The 19,703-nt window shown below is 43.6% G+C and overlaps 1 protein-coding gene and 1 pseudogene across 2 annotated transcripts; both read left to right on the top strand.

The window, feature by feature from the left end:
- Positions 1-1,368: 1,368 nt before the first annotated feature.
- Positions 1,369-18,499, top strand: SKIC8 (SKI8 subunit of superkiller complex). Of its 2 annotated transcripts, none has more exons than XM_008532818.2 (11): positions 1,369-1,931; positions 5,056-5,106; positions 5,810-5,837; positions 7,640-7,745; positions 8,118-8,290; positions 12,268-12,416; positions 12,645-12,738; positions 13,612-13,705; positions 15,616-15,708; positions 16,424-16,502; positions 18,254-18,499. In XM_008532818.2, the coding sequence occupies exons 2-11, from the start codon at positions 5,095-5,097 to the stop codon at positions 18,341-18,343; spliced, it is 918 nt and encodes a 305-aa protein (XP_008531040.1). In that variant the 5' UTR covers positions 1,369-1,931; positions 5,056-5,094; the 3' UTR covers positions 18,344-18,499. The 2 variants fall into 2 exon arrangements, with proteins under 2 accessions (XP_008531040.1, XP_070429471.1); XM_070573370.1 differs by having other exon boundaries at positions 1,910-2,001.
- On the top strand, positions 9,028-10,413 carry LOC139078255 (zinc finger CCHC-type and RNA-binding motif-containing protein 1 pseudogene; annotated as a pseudogene).
- Positions 18,500-19,703: the final 1,204 nt, after the last annotated feature.

Below are 19,703 nucleotides of genomic sequence, written 5' to 3'. Positions count from 1 at the left end.
TGCAAGTTAAAATTGACATATAGTTGTAAGCATTTTCGACAGCCAATATTTTACTTTCTGTTTGGTGAGGAAGATTGGCCCTGAGCTAACATCTGTTGCCAATCTTCCTCTTTTTGCTTGAGGAAGATTGTCGCTGAGCTAACATCTGTTCCAACCTTTCTCTATTTTGTATGTGGGATGCCGTGACAGCATGGCTTGATGAGTGGTGTGTAGGTCTGCACCTTGGATCTGAACCTGCGAACCCTGGGCCACCAGGGCTGAGCATGTGAACCTAACCACTACACCACTGGGCCAGCCCCTTAAATTTTACCATTCTTAAAGTGAGAGTCTTCAAAAATACTTCTTTATATTCAAAAACTAAAAGTTAAAGTAAAGATGGCCCAATTATCCTGGTGTGGGAGAGGTCATGTAATCAGTCTATTTTCAAAACCCAGAGAAACCCACAAACTGCCAAAAAAATCAAAGGGGCAGATTGGTCAAAACTAAGGCAACCGGTTGTACAGGAAGGCAGCAAATCACTAATCATTTCACTGCTAAAATCCATTGCTTTGATGACTGATGTTAAGTCTTTTCTCCACTTTAGGAACCTGGGTCCCAGTCATTGCAGGGTCCACTTCTGTGTATTTGGTTCTGGAAAGTGCCTGGACACCAGGTTTCACTCAGCACTTCAGTAAATGAAATGAGAACTGCCTCCAGCTTGAAGACAAGCACCCCTGGCCTAAGGATATAATTTGTGCATTATTCCTTAGCTTCAGGGCCAAACGCCCACTGGTCAAATATATCCAGAATAGTAACAGGGACAGCTTGACTTCTGGGAGGCGCCACATAAGACTTTTGACAATTCAGGCAGTCTTGAAGCCTGCTCACTTTGACTCAAACTTTCTAAACCAGTGACATGTACGGGATCCACTGGGGCTGGCTGGATAAAGTTTCCATGGACAGAGGTATCACTGAGAGAATTACTGAGGACCAGAGAATGGGTCCTGGGAGACTTGTGAGTGTAGTCAGCAAATTTCTGGGTCATACAGCCTCCCCAAAAAGCCCCCAAGACGAACTTTATCCAATTGTATGGATAAACAGTTGCGTGGTCTAACAGTCGTCTGAAATCATCATAGAACTCGAAAAGGTCCTAATAAACTAGATCCTGTGAAGCTCTAAGTACCAGAAAAACCAAAAAAGAGGACACGGATACTTCAGGGGGTTGCACTCACTGTTACTTTACTATCATCACCTTCTACTAGAATCTTTTTGGATTTCTAAACCAGTTTTAATCAAGAGAGACTGTAATCTCTCCCAAGAATAGCTGGAACAGGGCTTACCCTTCAGGGGCCGCCCCTAGACATTTCACTCCTCCAAAGATCTTTTCCCAGAAACAGACTGGGCAGTGACCAGCAGCCAGGAGCCCCTGGGTAGATTTTCGAGGACAGGGCGCAGGCTTCCTCCTTTCTATCTCCTTACTTCAAAATACTGGTCACAACCTACGAAATTGATATCTGTCACACTAATAGGTTGTGACTTGCAGTTTGAAAAACAAAGCTCTATTTCACGGATTTTAAAGCAAGAAAACTCTAGAAGTCATCACACTGGGTGGAATCTCAAAGCACAACAGGAGCAACCGGACGCCAGGAGACGCACCGCAGTTGCTGGAACCCAAAACTGCGCTTCGGGAAGCAGGTTCCCAGATGCTCCGCCTGTGGCGGCAACGAATGTGACCGGGGCGTGGCTTCTCCCCTTTTCTCCCCGCAACTCTCCCCCCTCCCCCCCACCTCCTCCCCGCCCTCGCGTCTGCCCGGCGCGCGGCGTAGCGACGGCAGGGGGCGCTGCGGCTTGGGGGGACGCCCCGCCCCTTCGTTAGCTCATCGCCGCGCGCCGCGGTCGCTCCGAGTCAGACGTCAGACGTGCGGCGGGCAGTGCAGTGGGTCAGAGCAGCGGTGAGTGGGTCCGCACGGCCGTTGAGGCTGGCAGTGGTTGGGGCCGCTGACAGCCCGGGCCAGAGGGCGGGTGAGCGAGGGTGGGCCCGAGGCTGTCTCTAAGCAGTTTTGCTCAGGGATGCTCTGGGCCGCGGGGCCGAGGGTGACTTCTGTGACTCCATTTACCCTGGCTGTCTCTTGGTTTGGGGGTCTGAGGGGAGAGGGAAGGCCCGTAGGTGGCCTCTCTTGCGTCCTGAGAATGTTCTGTGCAGCCTCGAGATGAGGGCTGGTTTCTCTGCGAGAGAGGTCTGTTCCCGTAGATGGAAGGACTGTCTTAACCAAAGTTTGCCAGTGGTGGGCCACGCTGTCTTCTTAGGTAGTGAGCTTCCCATCACTGGATGTGTAGAAGCACGGGCCCCGTTCTCTTTACGTCAGGTACCATGTAGTATTGTGGGTTATTGACGTGCCCGAGTACTTTGATAGAGGCTTGTGTAGTGTTCTTTGGAAACACTGAGGAGCGAGCAATGAATTCTGCCTGGGAAATTGGGGAAAAGTTTCCTAAAGAAAGAAGGTGGCAAAAGAGGGCTTTGGTGTCCTCTTAGCTTTGAAATTACCTGTCATAAGATAAGAGGCTGGTGTAAAAGGTGTTGTAGCCTGATAGCCTGTACTATAGCTTGTATCCACCTTCTGTCAGACTGACCTTGGGGAAGCTGCCTTAACCTCCGTCAGTCTCACTTTCCTTATCAGGAAGGTGGAGGTGATAGTAAGGATACTTACTAAATGGGAGTATGAGGGTTCAGTGAGCTAATCCATGTCTAGTACTTAAAACAGCCTGACTCATGGTACAGCCTCAAATGTGCACTCATTGATAGAAGCACACCTCTGTCTTGAGGAGGCTAGCTTCTTGGAATTTGGCTTCCTATGAGCCTTTCTACTCTTTTTTGTTTCTCGCTGTTGCTAAATGTGAGTCCAGGGTTGGAAGGGGAGAGGGCAGGCCTCTGCTTCACTGGGCAGATGGCTGGTGCCCGAGCAAAGGTTGGATGCCATTCACTTCAGCAAAACTGGCTTGAGCTCCTTCCTGTCTTTCCTACCCTGGGCAGAATTCTGTTCTTGGGCCACAAATGAATTAAGCACTACCAACTTGGTTGGGATCTTCACAGGCAAAGATTGTTTAGAAATCATTTGTTTTTTCTGTTTTGTTTTGGGGAAGATTAGCCCTGAACTAACTGCTGCCAGTCCTTCTCTTTTTGCTGAGGAAGGCTGGCCCTGAGCTAACGTCTGTGCCCATCTCCCTCTACTTTTTATATGTGGGACGCCTACCACAGCATGGCTTGTCAAGCGGTGCCATGTCCGCACCCAGGATCTAAACCGCCGAACCCCGGGCCGCCGAAGTGGAACGTGCGCACTTAACTGCTGCGTCACCGGGCCGGCCCCTGTTTTTTCTGTTATTCTTGGAAAACCTTCACAGCAGTGTTTTGGGGTTTGCAGATTTAAAGCGAGTAACCTGAACCTGGATGCCTTGGCTGTATGGTCTCTTCTGTCTGTGGATAGAATTGAGGGGGCCATGAACTTGGATGAGGAGGAAAATTGCATCCTTCTGTTCACTAACCTCTGAAAATTAACATTTCCTTCAATTATGAATGTAGGCAACAAATCACAGTATTAACAGTGTGACTTTGTCACCAATAGAAATCACAGGAATTTTCATATCTAGGATAGTGTGTAAGTTCATCATAGTGTTAAAATTATGGTAATTATTAGACTTGCTACTAGATCTTGAATTATAATATTGTAACAGAGTCACATGTTATGCTATCACAAATTTAATTTTCCTATTTTGGTAAACTTTTGTTTCAGCATACAGTGAATCCTCTTTATTCTCAGATTCCGTATTTCCGATTTAGTGCCTATTTCAAGCCCCAGCATCAATACTTGCGGTGCTTTTGTGTTCTTTCGTGGACGTGTGGAAGGTGGTGAAGAATTTGAGTCACCTGACCCACACATTTTCAGCTGAACAAGGAGATGCTCTGCCTTCTTGCTTCAGCTCTCATCCTGTAAACAAGTGTCCTTTTTTTCAGTCTATTTAGTGCCATGATTTTTTCATTTTTGTGCTTTTTGTTGGTGATGTCGCTGTTGAAAATAGCCCCCGAGCACAGTGCTGAAGCGCTGTCTTGGTGTTCTCAAGGCAGGAAGGCTGTGATATTTCTTATGGAGAAAATACGTGTTTGATAAGCTTCATTTAGGCCTGAATTATACTGCTATTTGCTATGAGTTTAATTTTAATGAATTACCAATGTATAGTAAATAAGATGTCTTAAAGCAGAAACACACATAAAACAAAGTTACGTATTGATCAGTTGACAAAAATGTTGTTACCAGAGGCTTGCAGAAACCTGTCCCAGTATTTCCCCTAGGAGCGATGGATTGGTATTCGCTGATTCATGTTCGCAGCAACTTTATAGAATGTAACTGCCTTGAATAACAAGAATAGACTGTACTTGGTTTTCTTTCTAATCCTATGTATTTTATTTTCTATATTTAAAAACATCCTGAGAAGGGGTTTATAGGCTTTACAAGGCTGCTAGAGGGGTCTGTGGCACACACACAAAAAACATTAAGAATCCTTATTATAGCCCTGAGAAATTAAATCTGTTCTGAAAGTAAGTTTGTGTTTAGCTGAGCTAAGTCTTTGAAGACTTTGATGTCTTTGGGGAGACTTGTGTATCCTCCTAGCTCCTGTTCTCTTTTGCATGCCTTTAGGCTCTTGTAGGCATTTTTGGCTGAGACTCCTGCATGGACTGTAAGAACCTTGCTACCCCATATTTGCTTGTTGAGTTTTAAATAAATAATATTTAAAATTAAAAGGGCTTGTGGTTTTATCTCTCTGAAGAGCAGCAAGGGATGGAGACTGGTCCCTGTGTGTAGTCAGACTTGTGGAGAAAAAGACATGGGATGGGTAGGTGTTAGTTGAATCCATGGGCTCCAAGGGAGAGAGAAGACCATACCACCTGGTAGGGCTTTTGAGGGGGATCCATAGAAAAGTGTCAGGACAACTCTGTGGCCAAGGGTTGCCTTATTTTCTTGGTCAAGGGGAACCTCTGTCCTGATGACAACCCCTTAGTGAAACCCTTTGTTGTTTCCACAGAGCTGTCTGGCCTTTAGCCCTTCATCCTTGGTTAAAGAAATGACCAACCAGGTAAGGCCTGTGGCAAGGGGAGCACATCAGTTGGTCTCTGGCAGGTGTGAGCCCAGCGGGTTGTCTGGGTGTGTAGTCGAGAAACTAGCATCTGATTCCTGCTCTGGTTCTAAAGAGCTGGCTGACCCTGGACACCTAGTCACCAGACGGTTAGGTGGCACTAGCAAAATGCACAACACTAAAATGAGGATTATTTTATCTGAGTCTTTATGACAGTTTACAGAGAGATTGAGGATGTTTAAAAGAATTTGTACACAAAAACAAGAAAGAAAGATCAGAAAAGGAGAAACATATCTTTGTAATAAGATTAGGGACAAAGTTAACAGGTTATTATGCAGTGTGTGTGGTTTTATACAACTGCAAAAATTAAGCCGCAAACTGGACTCTGAGCTTCCTAGTGATCAGAGCAAGAAAACACATAATTTATTAGTCTCCTTTGGAGCAGGGGAATGGTAGTGGGGGAAGAGAGACTACACTTTCTTTAAGATCTAATATGATATGACTCTACAAATCTTGGCATGAGCAGGAATTAAGGAGCTTGCAGGATTGTCAGGGTGATGGCAGGGGAGTTAGTTAACACAATGATGACTATATCTGCTGGAGGGCTGGGTGGAGAGTTGGGTGCCAGTGGGTGTTTTAGGTAGAGAATGGGGTATATCTGAAATGTGACCATTGGTTTAATGTGGCTTCTGTTCTTTTTTAGTACAGCATTCTCTTCAAACAGGAGCAAGGTAAGCAGCCTGTTTGTTCAAGCAGATTCACTTGTGAAAAACTGGTTGTCCTTGGTTTCTTTAAGATTTTTGTCGTGTTGACCAAACACGCAATTCCCAGGTATACTCACTTTGCAGAAGAATTGGCAGAGGCAGCTGAAAACAAATACACTTAAAAACAAACAACAACAACCCAAGCAATTAATTAGAAAGAAAAAACAGGAGTTTCATAATAGACTGGAAAACGCCAGGCTTGGAAGGCTTTCCTACATGAGGACGATGTAACTGAGCTTCCCAGCCACCAAGGTGAAAGAAGGAAACTTTGAGCCTCAGAACTTTGTTAATGCCCACTCATTTGGGGATGTGAACTTGAGCCTGACTCTGAACTCAGAACTTGCAACTTGCCTTGGGGATCTTTACTTGGGCTCCTCAACTTACAACAAGCGCGGGACTCCTGCAGAGGATCTTTGACCCTTAATGAAAGTGGAGGATATAACAGTGAAGTGAATTTCTGTCAAGGCCACTGAGTGTGGGGAGAGTTGGGGGCTGTGCAGCAGTGGTAGTGGTGGAAATGGGAGCAGGTCAGAGTTCAGTCTGGGAAGGTAGCTCACCAGTGATATTGGGCTGCATACCCAAAAAGGAGTGTGTGCGTGAACTATTCACACATGCCTCATATCTTCATCACAGCCTGGATGAGTTAGGTAAAGCCTGGGGGGATTTGTGAGATGCCTAATAAAAGCTCTTGCACTCTAAGGCAGTAACTTTTAGGTAGTCTGAAGTTTAAGCCAAAAGCATTCTTGCAGGTTAGCTGGTATGGGTACCTAGAAGCTAAACAGGCATGCCAGTCAGCTACCTTGTATGCAGCTAATGCTGTCCAGGTGGCACACCAGCAGGCTTGGGTCAGGTGGGGTTGTAAATGAAGCCATGATGCTGTATGTGACTCACAGTTGTTGAAGTTTAATGTCCTTGTAGTCACTTGTTGAAAAGGTGTTCCTGGAGAATTGCTGCCAAGCATGAATAAAGCCTCCTTGTGCACTTGTCACATTTATATACCTGTACGAAGTCTGCAGACCTGCTAGTGTGGCCCACGAGACACGCAGCTTGCAGACTTAGAATTTAAGGGGGACTTTAGTTAACAGAGAGATTGGATTTGAATCCCAGCTCTGCTCCTTCTTAGCTTTTGACTTTGGGTAAAGTACTAGGCTTCTCTAAGTCTCTGATTCCTTGTCTGTAAAATGATGATCATATTAACAGTACCCACTTCATTGGGTTGTTGTGATTGAGATAATACTTATAAAAGGACTAATGTAATAACTGGCTTTAAGCATAGTAGACGTTTGTGGCAAAAGGCAGCTCATGTGTGGAACCTATCTCAGGTATTTATTTTCAGACCTGTATTGTTTACAGTTGAGCTCCCTACTGATTTCCAAAGATCTCTAAGAGAGAACTCTTATCAAGTTTAGGTCTCTTTTTTGGGGGCGGGGGAGGGTTGATTTCACTTGTTTCAGTCGAGCAATAGCCATTCCAGACTGCTGTCTGCCGGACAGCATGCCAGAGTGGAAAGGACCTTGGATTACTCCCAAACTGTCTCCCCTCCTGGGCAACCTGTGATTTGGAGCAACTGGCTTCTTCAGAACCTTCAGTTTTCATATGTGTCGCCACAGTGTCAATAAAAGCTGTGTAGGAAAGCACTTTGCAAAACAGTAAAGCAGATATAGGTGGATGTTACCTCCGAATTATTGGAACAGTATTCCAGCTTCATTTTCTCATATTCAGTTTAGAAAATGTGTGAAGACTTTTTAATGAAGGACTTTCTATTCTAGCTCATGACGATGCCATATGGTCAGTTGCCTGGGGGACAAACAAGAAAGAAAACTCTGAGACGGTGGTCACAGGATCCCTGGATGACCTGGTAAAGGTCTGGAAGTGGTGAGTGTCCTCTCCCCTAACATAAAGCCTTGGAAATTGGAGTTTAGGATTTTGCCTCTGGGCTCTCAGGTTGCAATAGGGAAATGTTAACTATTTTCTAGGTAAGAAAGCAATAGCAGTCTGGTGGTATAAAAAGGCAGCTTATTTTTTCTCTTGTTTTCCTATTATTCAGTATTAAAGCACTATAGTTAAAAAAAAAAGTCCCATGATTAAAAACTTGGCTGCATTTGATGTTTTACGGCTCTTCAGTTCCTCTTTGATTCTGCGTTTCACAGACCACTCGTAATGCATAGTCACAGGAACCCAGACTTTCAAATGCCAGCTACCAAGTGTTGTGTGTGAAGAAATCCATTTCTCTGTCCCCCATTCAAGGCGTGATGAGAGGCTGGACCTACAGTGGAGTCTGGAGGGACATCAGCTGGGTGTGGTGTCTGTGGACATCAGCCACACCCTGCCCGTTGCTGCATCCAGTTCTCTTGATGCCCATATTCGTCTCTGGGACTTGGAAAATGGCAAACAGATAAAGTCTATAGATGCAGGACCTGGTAAGAGTTTTACTTATAGAGAAGATAATAGAAATTCACGATCTCTTTTCAGAACATTTAGAGATGGATGTGTTTTACAGTTCAGAGTTTTTCAGGTTTAGAGGGGTAATATGGGTGCGTAGACTATGTTATGTAATACCTTCAGTGGGGCAGGGGCTGCACTCTAATCAAACACTGATATCTCTGCAACTAAACGTGAGTATTTATACTGAGAGAGAGAAATAGAGGTTATAAATAGCGTTCTATCAGTTCAGGGCAGGTTTTGCTGCCAAATGAATTTTGGAACTAAATTTTTGAAAAAACTCGTAGTTTTGAGAGCCCTTTGGATTTCAGAGTTGCTGATCTGGGCTTGTAGACCTGTATGGGTGGCCCAGAGGCCCTGTTCGCCGCGTTGTGAATTGCTCCATTCACTGCCTTCTGGAAGTCCAGAATATAAAGCACCATGTTTCCGTAGATCTGTATTGTGGTGATCTCTACTAATTACAATTAAAGCGCCTGATTTTTAGTATATGATAGATACGAAATTTTAAGAAACGAATTTCTTGATTTTTAAAAAAAATATTGTAGGACAGTGTAATTTTGTCCATCAGCCTTGATAAGCATTATCTGGGGTAATGGGAGTGAATGATTTCAGTGCGCTGGATTAATGTGGAAGAAGCAAGATGACATTTCAGGATTCCTTTTTTAGTCTTGTAAATGACTCCACAGCATTCATGAGCTGAGCCTGTTTGGCCAGAATGGGTGGGGACCGCCAGAGGACGCAGAGAGCCTGGCACCTCTCTGGCATACCCCTTTGTGAGTTGACTACAGAAGAGCTGCTCAGGTGTTTTCTTAACATAATTCCCTTGATTGGAGCCTCAGATGGATTTGCCTCCCACCAGTTATGCTGAGTAGCCACCTATAGGCCGTCCTTATGTTGGAAAGAATGATGGTCCCAGGGTTTGTAAGGAGGCTAGGTTGTCTGGAAACTGAGTGCATTTCCCCTCATAGGCAATAATCTACGTCTATGATTCTTACTACTAGAACTTTTTTAGGAATACACATGCCCAGTCCCTATTTTGGATCTACGGAATCACAGTTATTGGGGTGTGTGGGCTGGGATATGCGTGTGGAAAAAGCTACCCAGACACTCTGACTCCCAGGTGATTGTCTTTGCATGTGCCTTTGCCCTGCTGACATCGCATACAGAGGACTCGGGTCCCCAAACCAGCCCACAAAGTCTTTTTAGGACTCTGCTATATAGATGAAGAGAGGAGGAAGGGGCAGATCTGTTGCTGCCTTTTCATCTTGGGCCCCTAAGCCCTCCCTGGACTCATGATGCTAAGGTCACTGCATGGTGGTTGTGACCCAGGGCACACCACATTGAAGAAATGAGTGCTGGATTGGTTCCAAGGAAAAAGATGGTGTCTGCATTAGCTTCCCTTCTCTGACAAACCGTTAACTGCATGCTGGTTCCACATGCACCAAATGGACATCATAAAGTTTACTGTTAGAAAAAAGATGCTGAGAAGAGTAAAGGGGTTGGGTTTATTTATTTATTTTTTTGGATAGGAATCTGAATAAAACTATACCAGCCATTAAACAGCAGTTACTTGGTTGTGTAATAAAAGCAAGCATTGCTACTGACAACTGAAGAGCAGCTGAATTCATCTGAAGGTAAAACTGCTTTGATAAATCTAATGAATGTAGGGAAGCGGACCCTTGTGTTATACCTGTCTTGAAAATATGCATAGAGAATGTGAACTACCACAAAAGAAAGAGAAAAAGAAAAAAGAGAAAATCTCAGATCCTGAAGAAGAAAGTGAGGAAGTAGAAGAAAGTGAAGATGAAGGGGAAAACCCTGCATTTGGCACCTCAGCCAGGTTGTAGCTTTCCAGCAAACCAACACTGAAAAAGATGGAAGGTGAGAGTAAAGGGGCCTCTCAACATTAGATGATTCAAGCTGTCCAAGAGTAAAGAAGAGCGGCTCTTTCAGGATGAGGTGGAACTTAGTGATTAAAATAAGTATTTATTATACAAATATTAAAATAAAAAATCTTAGAGTGCAAGGTTTAATTAAGGAATAAAAATTGTTGCTTCTATTTTGAGCATAAGGACATTTCATATTAAAAGTTGTATATTGTAAAACAGTTAATAGGGAAATGTAAAAACAATTTAGAAGTGTCATTTTATTAAACTTCAAGGAATAAAAATATTTTCTAATAACTATTATTCCTTTTAACAGCAAATTATAATAGGAATAAGAAAACATAATCCTGTTAGAACAAGTGCTACTGTCATTCAGGAGTAAGGATAGATACTAAAAGGCAGCTATTTGAGAGACTGATTCTAAAAGCTTTTTCAGATCTTGATTAATTGAGCACTATTAAAGTTAATTTCATTTTTAAAACATTTCATAAGAAAAATGATAGAGCTAAATGATTTATTATCACTTTGAATATGTGTGTTGAAATTTTCAAGAAGTTATTTTAAAACTCAGCCCGGTATGTGGTGCTAACGTATCTGTGTTCCCTGTCTCCCGTGAGTCAAGCTCATGGAGCCTTCCCTTCACTTTCCCGTGGGCTGAGAAGGGCACGACCTAGGAATGAGGAGAGTGACTCGGGAAGGAGCCTTTCTCTTCTCTCCCTTTGATCTGACAAGCACGATTCCTGGGCAGATGCAGGGGGGAGCTGGACTTAGGGCATGTTCCCATATAAGAGTGGGCATGGGCAAAGGGACTGCGAGATGGCAGTGGAAAGGCAGTGGACCTCAAGATCATTCCTTAGCCTCTATGCTCTGGCCTCAAAGGCTCCCAGAACTCTTTGGGATTGCATCTCAAGGGCAGAGATTCCTGTGTAGCTGAGAAAAGAAATGTGAGGATACCATCAATGGTCCAGATGGAAATATAAAGCACATGTGCTTACCCAGGGTGCACATGAGTCTGGAGACCATTACATTCCAGCTGAAGAAGCACTGTGATGCACAAATATCATTTGAATAGAACTCTGAAATTAACTGAGTTGTGTGGTGTCACTGAAAAACTAGGGTTTTGTTTGTTTGTTTTTAACAAAGATTGCCTCTTTCCAGTCCTTACTCCTGCTAATTTGTGGTAAATACTTTATCATATTACAGTTTAAATAAGAGTATTTCTGGTACATCTTCATTTATTTACAGCTTTATTGAGGTAAAATTTCACTTCTATAATTGCACTGTGAAATTAACCCATTGTAAACTGTAGTTCAACAAATTTTAGTTAATTTCTATGGTTGTACAACCATCACTGCAGTTCAGTTTTAGAACACTTTCCTGCCCCAAAAACTTCCCTCGTGCCCATTTATGGTAGTCCCTGCTCCCACCATCAACCAACCACTGATGTTTGTCTCTGTAGTTTTGCCTTTTTGAAAAATTTCACGTAAGATAGAATTGTCTATCTTCATTCTTTCTTTAGCATAATGTTTTTGAGGTTCCTCAATGTTGTAGCTTATATCAGTGGTTTGTTCCTTTTTATTGCTGAGTAGTATTCCATTATAAGGATGTACCACATTTTGTTCACTTACCAATTGATGGATATTTGGATTCTTTCTAGTTTTTGACTATTATGAGTAATGCTGCTATGAACATTCATGTACAAGTATTCGAGTGGACTTATGTTTTCATTTCTCTTGGGTGGATATCTAGGAATAAAATTGCTTGGTGTTATGGTGTTTGTTTTCACTTAAGAAACTGTCAAACTCTTTTTCATAGTGGCGGTACCGTTTTACATTCCCACTGGTGTGTGAGGATTTTGGCTTCTCCAACGTCCTTGCTAACACTTGGTATTGTCCTGTCTATCTATTTTTATTAAAAATTTAAGAAGCCCTTAAATTGGTAAAGAGCTAGCATCTTTACAACAGTTTTCTGAATCAGGACACTTTCTCCAATTTAAAAAAAATGTATCTTTTGGTAAAAATTTTAAAAATTTTTCTTACTGTATTTTTTTCCTTCTTTTTTCTGCTCAGTGGATGCCTGGACTTTGGCCTTTTCTCCTGATTCCCAGTATCTGGCTACAGGAACTCATGTGGGGAAAGTGAACATTTTTGGTGTGGAAAGTGGAAAAAAGGAATATTCTTTGGACACGAGAGGAAAATTCATTCTTAGTATTGCCTATGTAAGGAAACATTGCTCTCTTTTCTCTCTGGTTCTTCCAGTTTACTCTCCCAGCCTGTTGAATCCCTTGCTGCAGGTCTGCATTGGTCTTGTCAGGCAGCTTGCTGTCTCACTGGCGTGGTTTGCCCGCTAGCCAGTTAGACCTGTGGCCAGCAGGAGGATTGCTTGTCTTTGGTGGGGATGGCTTAACAATGTGGAGTCTCAGATGTTCTCCATATGTTCTCTGCAGAGTCCTGATGGAAAGTATCTGGCCAGTGGAGCCATAGATGGAATCATCAATATTTTTGATATTGCAACTGGAAAACTTCTGCATACGTTGGAAGGTATGGCTCATCTTATTTTGTGCAAACTGGGTTGTCAGATCACATAGGAAGAATTATTCTGTCGTTAAAATGCTACTAAATGGCAGATGAACATTAGATTTGCAAAGTATCAATCTCAGTTGGAAATCTGAAATGCCTCCAAGTTTTAGTTTTGTCACTGTGGTTTCACCGAGACATATGAGTTCTTGTACCAGTGTTAAATGCTTGTTTCAGTGAACAAGATTCCTTTTTGTTAATAAATCTTAGCTATATGAGTCTCATTTCTGTCCTGTTTGCTTCTAGAGAATTTTGTGATTAGAAAACAACTTTTATTGTTGATAATTTGATGATAGATGAAAGTGCTGTGCCCACCCTCTGCACTGGTGGCCTCTGGGCAGGAGCACTGGGTACTAAAGAACAGGCGTGGGGTAGGAGGAAGGCTTGTACTATGTATTCTTCTGTACTATTTTGAATTCTAACCAAGTGAAGGTGTTACCTCCTCAGTGTATCCTTTACCCTACAACAAAGGGTTTGGTAGGGAAAGAGCATCTTCTTTGTTTAACCATACAAATCAGAAGCAAATCGTATTTCCATGTGTGGCCGTATCTGTAGCAGAGGAGTTTTTTCCTAAGCAATGTGTGTTGAGGTCCAGCTGCTCCTCAGGGAAGGGAACTGAGGAGAAATGGCTCTAGGAGGAGGGGCCTAGGTTATGTAGAGTCTCTAGAACATTAGGAGGAAGGGCCCAGTCAGTACCCTCCCTCTCTTACTAAAGCATCTGGGCAATCCAGATCAGTGACTTATGCTCGTTAAAAGGGACATAGTGAATGGGAAGCCCATCTGAGGCGATGGGAGACAGTGATTCACCAGATTAACAAGGGCCTTTGTGAATTTCAGGCCACGCCATGCCCATTCGCTCCTTGACCTTTTCCCCGGATTCTCAACTCCTGGTCACTGCTTCAGATGATGGCTACATCAAGATCTATGATGTGTAAGTTACCTGATGAGATTCAGAGCGTCTCACTTAATACCAATGCTTTGCCCCTTATTGTTAGGAGGAGTCCAAGCAAGTGTGCTGCTCCCTCTCCTGGGTCTAGTAAAGACTTCTGTTCAGGTCATGGCAGACACTCTTGTCCCCCAGTCTTTCCTCCCTCATTCAGCACTCCTCTCTTTGAGCTTAGAATGTCATGGAGGAAGACATGCATAGGTTACCCGGTAGGATCAGAAACTTGCTACTTCTTCTCAGGTATCCTGTCTCTTGTGGGGCTCACAGATTTTAAATTATTTTGGGTAGGTAAGTAGTGTACAGATAAGGAGATGGAGCCATGGGCTGTAGCTGGCCTGGAGTAATGGTAAAAAATTAGAACATGTGTTTTCTAGGGGTAGAGCTATACTAACAAGCAGGCACTCCTCTGCCCTAGTTAGGGAACTGTCAGTTTATAAGCTGCCTCACTGCAGGTCTAGATGAGGGAGCCTTTTGTTGTTGGTTTTTGACCACAGGTATAGAAGTAAGTTAATCATTCTCTTCAGTTCACGGCTCTCAATTGTTGTAAGCCTGTGCAAGGCTCCTTTCACTTGTCATTTCCTCCGTCATTCTCAGTTCCCAACTTCGTTTCCCTCTGAGGTCCCCCCTATAATGTGTTTGATATGTGTCTTTGATACTTTGACTCAGTACTGTGATAAGTTTGCCTCTGGCTCATGGCTTCTGAATGCAGCATCCTAATCCGGTGGGTGCATGCATCATAATTCTCATCACCCAGCGACGGGGGCTGCAGTTGCTGCCACCTGCTTGTGCCACAACCGTGACATGTGGCATGTCCTTTTATGGGCCTGTGAGAGTTTTGCAGGAGTTTAAACTTAGGAGTAGGAATACTGCTCCTAGCCTACTGCTGGCCGCTTTGGGAGGACAAAAAGTTGTCAAGTAGACGTGGAATTGGCACTGCAGCTTTTGGAGTGAGAGCTGAAGGAGGTGCTAGGGTCCAGGACGGAAGATGTCTCTCTAAAGGTGGCTGCTTGCTTGTCAGTAGCAGAGCTCATATATAAATAGTAGCAATTCCTAAAGCATCCAGCTTTATTTTATTTTATAAGGCTTTCATTGCCACTATTTCATTGATCCTCCCAACAACTGGTGAGGTAGCAGCACAGATTAGTGACCCCATATTGTGGGTGAGGAGCCCAAGCTGAGGCAGTGATTTGGCTGAGGCGGTGAAGACCCCGGACTTTACCTGCTCATGGTCCCACTGCACTCCACCTCTCCTCGTACCTAACTGAGGTCCACTCTATTCTGCCGGGGTCTGTTTTCAGGGATGAAACTCCTGACCTAAGTCAGGCCTTTGGATTGTTGTCCTGTCGTAGATGATTTGATTTCATTTTTTTAAGAAGTGAAAGTGGCTGTGGTAATTACACCTGTCTTATTCTTGGTTAGGTTAAAAATGGTCTATCCAAGCCACATCTCTTATAAAGAATACATCTTGATACCTTCCTTGAACATAAGGCACTTTTCTTGTGTGGAAAGAGTGCAAGTGCAGGCAGGGCTCAGAGCCTGCTGCTTCCTGAGACGGCTTGCTCGCCCCTGCTCCTTCTCCATTTCCTCATTTTAGGGCTTGGCTTACTGAGCCTCTGTAGTGGGGTTCCTTCTTTATCTTCAGCTTTTAAGCTCCCCCTTGTTATGGATCTTATTCTTGGCTCTTGGTGGCATTAACACGTTTTGAGTTAATGCTGCTATAAAAATTCTCTCTGCAATGTGTGATGCTACTTGATTGAAAAGGGAATTTTTAATATAGTAATACCGTCAGTACAAGGAGAGCAGATTTGGTCCAATTAAACGGGCAGAATTAGTAATGTACTTTCCACTTCAGTGATGGTATTCCAGAAGTTTTGTTTGACACTTTCCCGTTTCAGACAACATGCCAACTTGGCTGGCACACTGAGTGGCCATGCATCCTGGGTACTCAACGTTGCGTTTTGTCCTGACGACACTCACTTCGTTTCCAGGTACTTAAGATTCTCAGCAATTTCTAAAATGCTAGGGAGACGAAGATGGTGGTCTTGTATGAATTGCCTTAAAATTGGAAGATGGTGTGACCCTTTTTATTCAGGTAGCTTTTGCTTTCTGTTTTGAAGTAGTTAAGTGAGTTGTCCTTAGCTGGAACAAGGGCAGAGTCTTTTGAACAGTTAAGCTCTTAGTTTTTCCTTATAAATCTAGGCTTCTACCTACAGTTACTTTAAGGGATACTTGTGTTTACATATTTAAAATATGCAAATCTATTTATAATTGTGCTTTTTAGACCACAGTGTTATTCAGACCCACGATGGCCAAGACAGTTGAAAAACATGAGATGGACAATTGCACAGAGGTTTACAAAAGCCTCTGAGAGCCTTTATTTTGAAGCATTAACAGGCTTCCTGGTTAAATACATAAAGGTGTCTGAGACTTCTGATGAGAGCACTTAATATCTGGGCCAGGCAGATCAAAATTTCAGGAAAATGGCTGCTCCCTGAGTGGGAAAAGCCACCTAGTGATGCTGACACCCTAGCCACCTCCTGGGGCCCAGGTCAGCCACTTGTGCATTCAGGCACCAAAGGGGTCCTCTGAAGGTAGGCAGAGTGTAGGTGAGTGAAGGGGTGTGGAATTTTTGGTTGGATTCCTTACAACTTCAGCCCAGTCTGAAAACTGTTTTCTGACACTGATGTTCCCTTTTTTAAATAGTTCATCTGACAAAAGTGTAAAAGTTTGGGATGTTGGAACAAGGACTTGTGTTCACACCTTCTTTGATCACCAGGATCAGGTATGGCATAATTTACATTTTAACTCCTTTGTCTTTGGATTGCTAGTATTGTCTGATCACTTTTCCTACCCTGCTGCTTGAGTTGTCAAGACTGGTAGACCCCTGGGGCTGAGCCGCTCTGACTGCTTGGGTGTCCATCCAGCCAGTGTTCCTGGGCACACTGTCCAGAGTACAGAGGCTGGGGACGTGCTGTCAGCCTAGCAACCCATGAGGTGTGATGTCCCTATGTAGGCCAGAAAACATGGTGCTAGCTGCACAGCCTTTGAATGCCTTCTTGGGAAAATGCTGCAGCTAGTGCCTTGGGCATGCCCGGGGCCCTTTTCTGGATGTAGCCCAGCCAAGGCTGGCTCGAGAAGGACCTTCCTCCTCAGAAGCTTCCATTGCTTAAACACAGTCATCAGTTGTCAGTTTTGGAGCTGTCCAAAGAAGTGTGATGTAATTTTTTTTTTTTTAATATACTTGAAGCCAGAAATTCTTATACGTTGTTTGGTGACATTGGTAACTTTTGTTTTAGTCTTTAAAATAGGAAAAGGAGGCTCTGTACTCACAGGTGTCTTCATCTTTGCCAACATGAATGTGGAATGGTAAAGGTGCTCTAGTGCAGTGCTTCTCCATCTTTAATGTGTACAGAAATTCCCTGGGGATCTGGTAAAAATGCAGATGCTGCTTCCGTAGGTCTGGCATGGGGCCTACAATCTGCATTTCTAACAAGCTCCAGGTGAGGTCAGTGCTGCTGGTCCCAACCACTATGAGTAGTAAGGGTCTTGGGGGGACTGCCAGTATAAAAAATAAAATGCTCGTGGCAGTATAAAGTTGGCTTTTAATATATTTGGAATGTTTTTATGATGATCTTATAGATTTCCCCTCTTTGGAATGCATCTTAAAGTTAACTAACATAATTTTTCATGCTTTTTTACGTTTAATCTTAAATCATTGCCAGTAAGGTTGAGGGGATTTAATCTTGACATTCCACTCCTGGATTTAAACCCTTTACCCAGGGAGTAAGTCCTGGCTGTCTGTGTTGCCTTGTTTGAGGATCAGAGTGTGGTGCTGTCTCAGAGGAAGATGTTTGGAGTGAAGGTGAGGCCATCACCTGGCCCAATCACAACACTGAAATCAGGGCTAGAACACCTGACTCAAGGTTATGGTGTCAGGCTAACCTAATGAAACTCCAACCGTGTCAGTTCTGTCTGGGAAGTAGTGTGAATCTGTTAATTCAACACATAGCAAATAAAATCAATGATCCACAGTGCCAAGTTGTCTAACTCCTGGGGACAGGTGGGCTGCACAGGCCCTTAATAGCAAGAGTGACAATTACTGACTATAGGCAGGTGGGCTCGAGGAGTGAGGTGGGGAGCACAGTTTGCAATTGTCCCTATAGGCAATGACCTCAGGGTAGTTTGTTGTAGGGCCTTTTTCTTCCTGGAAACATGAGAACTCATGCTGGTACCCTGCGGATTCCATCTTCATGGTATTAGGTCCTTCCTGGATTCTGACCCTTTCAGAGGTTTCTAGATATCTTAATTTGTGTTTAGAAATGAAATTTTCTGGAGTATCCAAGGTGAAGGGAGTGATAATTAAATGGTACTAATGGAAGATGCCTGGTTAAAGAAAAGGCCCCATTCTCTCTGGTTCAGAAAGCACAAGAAAATCCTCATCCCAATGTTTTTCTAGATTCAGTATAATGAGAAGAGAGTAAGGATGTTTTTTCATAAAGGCATTAGTAGAACTTTTTTTCTTTTTATTTACAGGTCTGGGGAGTAAAATACAATGGAAATGGCTCAAAAATTGTGTCTGTCGGAGACGACCAGGAAATTCACATCTATGATTGTCCAATCTAAACATCAAAGTCTTACAGGCTAATGCTGCAAAGAGAATGTATAGATTGATCATGACATTCCTTACCTTTCTAGCTTGTTTCAAAGAAATATAGCATTTATTGTAGCAAAGACTTAAATTTTGTAGATACAATATAAATCTTTTCATGTTTTATTGGATCTGCTGTTCATACTTTAACATGAAGTGGTTTTTTCTGTTTGTTTGGATTTTTTTGCTGAGGAAGATTAGCCCTGAGCTAAAATCTGTTGCCAATCTTCCTTTTTTGCTTGAGGAAGATTAGCCTTGAGCTAACATCTGTGCCAGTCTTCCTCCAATTTATACGTGGGTTGCTGCCACAGCATGGTTGATGAGTGGTAAAGATCCACACCTGGCATCTGAACCCACAAACCCGGGCCAGTGAAGCAGAGTGCACCAAACTTAACCACTATGCCATGGGGCTAGCCCTAAAGTGTTCTTACTGCAAACACCTGTGTTCTTGAACATGCTTCTTTTTTCATTTGCTCTGTTACTGGTAGAACAGTTGGAGGAATTGGCATTGTTATGTGAAAGTGAATATTTGCCTCAGAGGTGAAGAGATCCAGGTACTTACTGACTTTCCAGCTTAGAAATACGGGCTCACTTTTCCAAGGGATTGAGTCATGTAGAAGCTGTGATAAGGAAGCTAATCTATTTCAGAATGGGGTCCTGAAGGAAACAGGATATTTGGGTGGGAATGTCCTGTAGTCCTACCTCTCTGGGCAGCCTTCTATTTGATATAGTAAAAATGTCCCTGCCACACTCTCTTTTTGACCCAGTTAATTTTAGAGAGGTCTATAACTCACTGGGTGGATACTGCTGCCTCAAGGCTCAAGCCTACGCCTACTATGGTGGAACCCCAGCCCTGCCCATTACCCCAGACTACCTGTACCTGTTTTCTCTTCAGCAGCCCCGAGGTGTGGTCTGCATGTGAATGGGAAAGGGGTAAGTAGCTAACACTCTGAAGCTCGTTGCTTTTTTATGGATCATAACTTCATACGCCTGTAAGTCAGGTCATGTGCTTTTCCTCCAAACTCTCCGTCACCCTTAGAACAGCGCCCATGCTCTTTACCATAGCCCTCTGCTTCTCTCTCCTGCCTCTAGGCCTGCTCACCCCCCTGTATCCACATAGTCCTTGCCATTTCCTCTGCCTGGGATGCTCCTTCAGAGGTCTACTCACTGCGTTCAGGTAGCTGCTCAGATATCAGCTCCAGGTAGAGGCCTCCCTGTCCCCTGCCACCCTCCCCGGTTACTCTTTTTCTTCATAGCAGTTGTCACTGCCTGATGTTTGCATTTGTCCCCACCCCCAAAATATAAGCTCCATGAGGGGGGAAACTTTATTCCATT

Source organism: Equus przewalskii, chromosome 1, assembly GCF_037783145.1.
Source record: "Equus przewalskii isolate Varuska chromosome 1, EquPr2, whole genome shotgun sequence".
NCBI lineage: Eukaryota > Metazoa > Chordata > Mammalia > Perissodactyla > Equidae > Equus > Equus przewalskii.
Note: the sequence above shows the minus strand (reverse complement) of the source record. Positions and strands in the feature narration are given on the sequence as shown.

Bases quoted from the DNA above. Each gene is read 5' to 3' on its own strand.
- SKIC8 (XM_008532818.2), top strand. The intron at 12,417-12,644 runs GTAAGGAAACAT...TGTTCTCTGCAG, and splicing joins TCATTCTTAGTATTGCCTAT to AGTCCTGATGGAAAGTATCT. The intron at 12,739-13,611 runs GTATGGCTCATC...TGTGAATTTCAG, and splicing joins ACTTCTGCATACGTTGGAAG to GCCACGCCATGCCCATTCGC.